The sequence below is a fragment of the Eurypyga helias genome, unplaced genomic scaffold (assembly GCF_000690775.1).
Source record: "Eurypyga helias isolate BGI_N326 unplaced genomic scaffold, ASM69077v1 scaffold20602, whole genome shotgun sequence".
NCBI classification, from domain to species: domain Eukaryota; kingdom Metazoa; phylum Chordata; class Aves; order Eurypygiformes; family Eurypygidae; genus Eurypyga; species Eurypyga helias.
Window position 1 is genome coordinate 9,119 of NW_010235535.1, and position 7,189 is coordinate 16,307.

Below are 7,189 nucleotides of genomic sequence, written 5' to 3' on the forward strand. Positions count from 1 at the left end.
GCCGGGGGAGACGCTGGCCAGTGGCGTGTCAGTGCTAGAGGTCTTGGTGGCTGTCGGCGTGTGGACAGTGGGCTCGGAGGAGCTTTTAGGCACCGAGACCTCATCGGCGTCACCCAGCACCTTGGCTGAACTCTCAGAGTTGATGCTCTCAAGGCTGAGGGCTGGAGATGGGGTGGAGGATGATGGCTCCGAGTGGGACAGCCTGGAGATGGGGTGATGGGCTGCAAAGCAAAGGGAGAGCTCAGGAAGGGGCGAGGGGGCACAGGAGGGAAGGGGAGAGTGGTATGTACTGGGGGTGGTCACGAGTGCAAAGGGAACCAGCGTCTGTGTCTCTGCAGAGAGGACAGATGGGACCCTCCAGAGAAAAGGGTCCTGCCTGCCAGTGCTGTGCTCCCGCGGGTAGAAGGGACATGGCTAACAAGTCCCAGCACAACCATCACTGCTTAAAGGCCTGGCCAGGGTGATGCAGAGACGCCCTGGGAAGGGGGAGCCTCCAAGGGGCTGTGCAGGGTGTGCAGAGGAGAGCTACGGAGGTGGGGAGAAGCTCACCTAGTGGGGAAGCACTGGGAGCTCGCGGAGCTGGCCGCTTCTTCACCTTGGGGCTGCTGGTGGGAGTGATGCCGTACCAGGGGTGAAGAGGCTTGGCAGCAGTCTCATTCTGCTCCTGCTCAGGGGTACTCTTCTGGGCAGCAGCACTCTCCTCTTCCTCCTCATTCTCATCCTCAAAGGGGTTGTATGGTTTGGGCTCTGTGGTGTCAGACCTGCTCTCCTCATTCCGGGCTTTCCCCACCTCTTCCCCATCCTCCTCCTCTGAAGTCCTGCTCGGAGTCTCGTGGCCGCTGCCTGGGGGAGGAGGGGGAGCAGGCTTCTTCTTGGGCTCTCCTTGCACTAAGGCCATCCAGGGCGGGTCCTTGGCTCTCGCAGCAGCTCCAGAACTGGGAGGAGAGAGACAGAGGTGGCAGGGAGCAGAGACAAGCCAGGAAGGTGAGCACAGGAGAGGGACTTAGCCCTCAGGGGAAAGGAGCGATGGAGCAGGACATGTCCCATGCAGAGGCAGCTTTCTCATCCAAGGGTGGCTCTAGCCTTCCCCAGGCACAAAGCGTCTCGTTGGCTGGGGGCAAACCCATGGCCCTGAGGGGATCACAGCCTGCCTGACTCGCCCACTGGGCCCAGAACATTACAGCTTCCATCTGTTACGCAGTGGTAAAGGCTGAGGTTTATGGGCACAGCCCTTCCTCCCTCCCCACAACCATTCCTACACCCAGCTCTGCTCCCCAGGCAGTGCATGGAGGGGGAGTCGAGACCAGATACCTGCCCTCCGCGGTCATGCTTCCTTCCTATGCTCGAGAGGGCCGTCCAAGCGTCCCAGGGACGGACGCCTCCTCGCTAACTCCTGCGGCAGAAAGCCCCTCTGGAGGCACAGCCTGCGGCAAGCCCAAAACCACAGCGCAGGGAATCACTGCTCGTCAGCCACAGGCACCCGCTCCTTGGCTGGTGCGAACGCGGGGTGCTTGTGCAACCTCTGTCCCAAGAGCAGGCAAGAAGGAACCGACACCAGCAGGCTCCGGGGTAAGAGCCCAGGGCATACAAAGGTCGCAGCCGAGCACTCACAAACCCTCCACAGGCAGACAAGCGTCCCCCCCTTTCAGCACCCACCAGCAGGGCCATTTCAGAAGGCACTTGCCATGTGCCACAGAAACGCCCTTCTGAGCCCTCAAACTCTTGACAAACCCTAAAAGACAAAGGCCCTGGGGGGCACGGACAATCCCTGTCAGCCTGGCACCCGTCAGGGGTCACAGCCTACACCCTGCCGAGAGCAGAGGTCGAGGGAGGTGGGAGAGGAGAGCACAACTGAGCCACCCCCGCAGTGCTGCCGCGCTGTGGGGTTTGCGGGTGACCTGCGAACAGAAGGACGTACCGATCGGAGGAGCAGGGTATCCCTCGGGGTTTTGGGATGGGGGGGCTGGGTTCAGGTACCCTACCTAGAAAGACACAGGGTCAGACTGTCACAACACCAAAAGCACATGAAGAAAGAGATTAAATCAACAGAAGGCACCTCTTTGGCATCTCCCTGTGGGAAGCTGGCTATTCCCACTCTCTGAAGACCTCACGGCATCTCTCCCACAATTGGAACAGTCAGTTAACCCCAAACATCCCCTTTCCCTTTTACTCCCCACCCCTGTAGCTGCACCGGGAGGACTGACCTGCCCCTCTGCCCCACACATGAACTGCTCTAGCACTGCCACCTCCCCCCATGCTGCCAGCACCCCGAGAGCTCTGGAGAAATACAAGGGAGAAGGCAGGCATGACACCTAGCAACCCGCTACGGGGGTGGCTGGTAGCTGAAGGCTTGGAGCGTGATCCCGAGGTTTATTTGGAGGCAGAAGAGTCTCAAGCTGCAGAGGAGGAGCAAAGCTAATCTGACCTGCAGCCAACCACCTCGGCTACCGTGGAGGCTAACCCCTGCTACCACCGCACTCTCTTACCGTTCATCACGCCAGGCCCGCACTCGCCGCCCTCGCCCTGGAGAGCAGAGCGGGGCCGGGGGACAGGGTGAGAGGCGGGAGGGGAGAGGGCTGACGCGTCGGTGGCCCTCCTTGGGGCAGGGGTGGGCCGCCCGTCTCTGAGACGGCCGTCCAGGGAGCTGGCTTTGTCCTGGGTGAGCACCGTGGGTTTGCTGGGAAGGGGAGGTCTGGGGGGAGTTTGGGAGATGGGTGCTCCGCTGTCTGCATTGGCGAGGGGCGCAGCTGTCTCTGCTTTGCTGGGCATGCTGTCCTTCTCTGCTGGCCCCTCTGCAGGCACGTGGGTCTCTGCCACACTCTCCAGGGATTCACCATCGTCCCTCCCCACTTCTGCTGCCGCGGGGAGGGCGTCCTCGCCCATGCTGCCAGCCCCAGTTTCAGTTCTCAGCTCTGGCGACCGTCGGTCTGGGCTGGGCCTTCTTTCCGCCTTCCCACTCCCGGCCAATTTACCACGATGCTGCGTGCAGACAAGCGTCCCTGTCTCTGGCCCAGGCCTGTACGACCCCGGGAGCAGCGTGCTGGAGCACTCCTTACACCTGCCAAGGAGAAGAGAGAGGCCCGTGAGATGGGGTCACCGTCCTGCCCTCAAGACAACACACCTGGGAGATCAGGGCCATGGAGTTAGTTCCCACCCCTGCTACTGAATCCTAGCGTGGTCATGGGGAAGTCATCTGGGAAAGGAGAGGAACAGAGAAACGTCACCACACCGCTGTATGAACCCACGGAGAGTTCACAACTCGAATACCGCAGGCATTTGGGTTCCTCCTTCAGCACGGAAAGGATTTAATAGATGTGGAAGGGCAACAGTTGGTATTGGGATACAGCATGGTTTGCAGACCTGGAAAAGTAGAAACCCACAGTTTTCCTGGAAAAGATGCAGCTGGTGGGGGACAGGAAAGAGAGCTACGAGATCACAGGTGGCCCTGAGAGGGGGAGAGGGATCGGCTGCTTGCAGACATGAAGCAGGGAGTATCAGCTGGCATTAGGGAGCAGCTGGTTTGGGAGCAGCTGGCTCAGAACCGGCACAGGGAGGCTACAGGCTGCCTCACGGGGGCCAAGGGTCCAAGAACCATCAGACACATTTGTAGGGGAAAAAATAAAACAAACAAAAAAACCCCCAAACACTAAGCATCAAATAAACCCACACCACTTCCGACTCGGGAAATCCCTATGCTGAGGCTGGAAGAGTACCCTGGAGAGGCAACACATATGCCTAGCCCTGTCCCACGCTCGCCCCCGTGGTGCCGACCGCAGCCCCTGCCAGGGCCAGGGTATTTGGCTAGAAGGACCAGGGAATGACACAGTAGGGCTGTTCTTACACTCGCTCTGCCTTGCCTGCTGAAACTAGGCTAATAGCTTCCCCATCCTTTGCTCTGTGCCACAGCTCCTTGGATCATAATCCAAACTGAGCCTTTGAATCCTTCCTCATGAAGCCCTCCAGGCGCAAGCGTAATACACAGCACTGGAAACCAAGTCAGCCCTTTTCCACCTGGGAAGGGAGGAGGATAGCTGACATGAAAGAGAGCCGAGGGCAAGGGGCCGATCAAGCACTCCCATGGATAACAAGCTTGTTTCTTCTTGTCCGAATACCTGGAGCTCACAGCAACTGGCTGCCCTACGCTGCAAGCAGGTAACTTGGGTGAGGAGTTCTACTCTGGGTGCCCAGTCAACTGGGATTTCCTTTGAAATGTAGAGCAGAAGCATGAGGACACAGGGGCTCTAGAAACAAGGGGTATGATGAAATGAAGAGGTGGCAAGTTCGGACAAAGGGAGAAAGAGGTTTGGTTTGATTTTATCTCTGTGAACCCACAAAAAACATGGCCACGGGACATTCCTGACCAAACAGCACCCATGAATTAGCACTTAAGGAAAAAAAAAAAAAGACAAGAAAAGCATAAGGAGGCAAAACACCCAGGATAAAATTAGAGGGATTTCACTGCTCAGTCTGAAGGGCCATGAACTGTGCCAGGGCAGACACGGCACCTCTCCTATTCCCGGTCCACGAGCAATGCTGCACCTGCACCCCAAAGCTCCTGCTTTTGCCCTAACTGCAGATGGGAAGCTTGACAGGCCCCAGCCCAGCTCCCTTCCTGTGACTCTGTGTCTATGACACATCCTCAGCTGGCTTTGGCAGGAATTGTTTATACAGGTGAGCGAGGCCTCCCGTATCTTCCCAGTGGCTCAACGTTTCTGTCTTCAAATGCCAGCTGCCCACTTGCCAGCCCTTACCCTCTGGCCCACAGGAGGGATCTCATCCCTTCATCATCAGAACAGAGAAAGCAAAGCAAAATGACTTCACAGGTGCTGCAGGTAAGGACTTGCACCCAGGGAGGAACCGCAGAGCTGCTGACATCTACTCCCTCATTCCTCCGTTTGGTAACAGTCTGCAGCTCTCCACACACTCCCCTGAGAGCTCAGCACCGCCCCAGGCAGCGTGGGAGCCTGTGTATCCAGTTGAGGATGTGGAGTGTAGGTGGAAGGAGCTCTGTGGGATGATGTCCTGACTCAGACCTCATCAGAAGGCGATGCTGGGGGTTCTGGGTAGGCAGGTGGTAAAGAGGCAGAGCATCCTGGTTTATGGAGGTGGAAGAAGAACAAGGAACTGGGATCCCAAGTCAGTGAACTGGGAAAGCACAAGAAAGCAGGGGAGGCAGGGAGTTGGGGACACAAGGAGCTAGTCAAATCCCCAGGACAGGGGACTAGCAGGCAAAACGGAACCTCCTCAGTATCATTTTGGGCACTGTCACCAGTGCTCCGTGTTGCCCCAGGACACGGAGGCAGGAAGGCGGACTGCAGCCCTCCAGCGTGCTGAGGGCAGGCAGCTGTGCCGCCTGGCCACGACATACCTGAAGCACTGGCGGTGGTAGAGCTTGCCCTCGGCCAGGTAGCGCTGGACCAGGTGGACGTGCTGCTGGCAGGCGGCACAGGTACTGCTGAGCGTGGTGCGCTGGGACTGCTCCGCCGCCTCCAAGGGGGCATCATCCTAGGACGCAATGCACCGGGAGCTCAGGACAGGGAGGAGCTCAGGGCAGGGGCCACCAGCCACACCCCAGCCCACAGCTCCTCTGGAGCAGCTGTTCCCCATGCAAGGTCCATGGCTGAGTGCTTATGGCACGGCTCAGGGGCTGACCTCAGAGTCCAACAATGCACAGGAACAGCTGCCCCCAAGGCCCAGCACCCGCAGGCTGCCTCTTCCCAAATTAGAAGGGGCCACTCCAAAAGGTGCCTTGCCCCTGTCTAGAGGCAGGGCTGAAATGAGAGTGTGGAAGGGTGTCATCTAAACCCCACACAACAGGCACCTGCAAGGGGAACCCCCCCGACTTTGGAAAATGTGCCATCCCAGACATCTGCTAAAACCTGAAATAAAAGTCCAAGAAAGCAAGAGGCATCTTTTTCTGCTCTTCTAATCCCATATTCCTGCTCCTTCCTCATCTGCAGGGTTATCCTCCCATAGGAAGGAGGGTGTTTGTGCCCTGGGTGGCTCAAGGAAACATCTGGTACCAATCCCCTCCCCCAACCACTTGCCTCATGGACAAATTTCAATCCACAGACTCCTAGAGAGAAACCACTCCCTCAGGTGGGTCCTCCAAGACACCAAAATCCCAAACACCACTCCTACCCCAAAACACACAGCTCCCTGCACAGATCCGTCCTGCTGAGACAGGCTCTCTCCCGACTCCTCACTGGCAGCGCAGGCAGTAGCGCTGTCTCTGGCTGGCTTTGAATGAAGAAATCAGGTACCTGTGGTGCCGGGGGAGCCTCGACTGCAGCCACGGGCTTCTTGTGGGAGAGCAGAGGAGGTGAGGAGGCAGCAGCTGGGCGCTTCATAGGCGGAGGGACTCTGGCTGGAGGCAGAAGGCAAGGAGGATCAGGCACCAGAGGAGCGGTGACTCACGCCACCCATGTGGGGGAAGGGGAGGGGAAAAAAATAAAATCATCCAGCCTTGTGACACAGGACGGGACTTGCCGCTCCCGACACTTCAGTGCCTATTTTAGGGGGAAGAGACAAACACAATCTAATAATGGGTCAGCTGCGAGGCTGCCAGAGAGCCTGGCCCTGCTGAGGATCCCCTTCCGTGGCCCAGGGACACCAGCCTCTCACTGTGATTTGATTTATTCATCAAATGCTGCTTGACTTCCTTGTAAGCAACTCCCTAAGCAATGCTTAAAACCCAGAGCACCCCCGGCAGCTGCTGATGCATTGTCATGACCCACTGGCCCCAGGGCTTCCAGGCTGTCAGCAGGTCTGCGAGGCATCCCCCGCCTGTCAGGGCTGGCACTCACACACCAATCCCCAGCGTGAGTCCCTGGATGGGAGGCCACATCCCTGGAGAAATGCACGGGCATGGGATTTATGTGAAGCTGTGGCTAGGGAGCAGAGCAGAGACCTAGAGCCCTCGTCTCCATGCAGGACGGATGCCCTGGAAGAGCTGTCTCAGAGCAGCACTCAGCTCGGGCTGCAGTTGCAAGGACAGATGAGCTGATTTGAGACACTCCACCCTGGCACTCTCGCCCTCTCCTCCAGCCGCTTTACACCTACCGATGCGATAAAAATTGTCTGCCGTAGGCAGGTGGGGTATCTGGCTTTCTCCCATGTCCGTGGGTTAAAGCAGATCACAAAGGGGGCTGATGAGCAGCAGGGGTGGCCCAACCTGAGCGGCAGGAAT

At 58.2% G+C, this 7,189-nt stretch overlaps 1 protein-coding gene across 1 annotated transcript in view; it reads right to left on the reverse strand.

Moving 5' to 3' along the window:
• MICALL1 (MICAL-like 1) overlaps window positions 1-7,189 on the reverse strand; it is a gene marked incomplete at its 5' end in the record, with an annotated part of 13,243 nt that overhangs the window by 3,469 nt on the left and 2,585 nt on the right. Inside the window, 7 exon segments of the mRNA XM_010146797.1 lie at window positions 1-221; window positions 550-935; window positions 1,703-1,748; window positions 1,919-1,978; window positions 2,487-3,058; window positions 5,369-5,544; window positions 6,282-6,367. The exon segment at window positions 1-221 is cut by the window's left edge and continues 249 nt beyond it. Coding sequence (XP_010145099.1) covers window positions 1-221; window positions 550-935; window positions 1,703-1,748; window positions 1,919-1,978; window positions 2,487-3,058; window positions 5,369-5,544; window positions 6,282-6,367 — 1,547 coding nt within the window.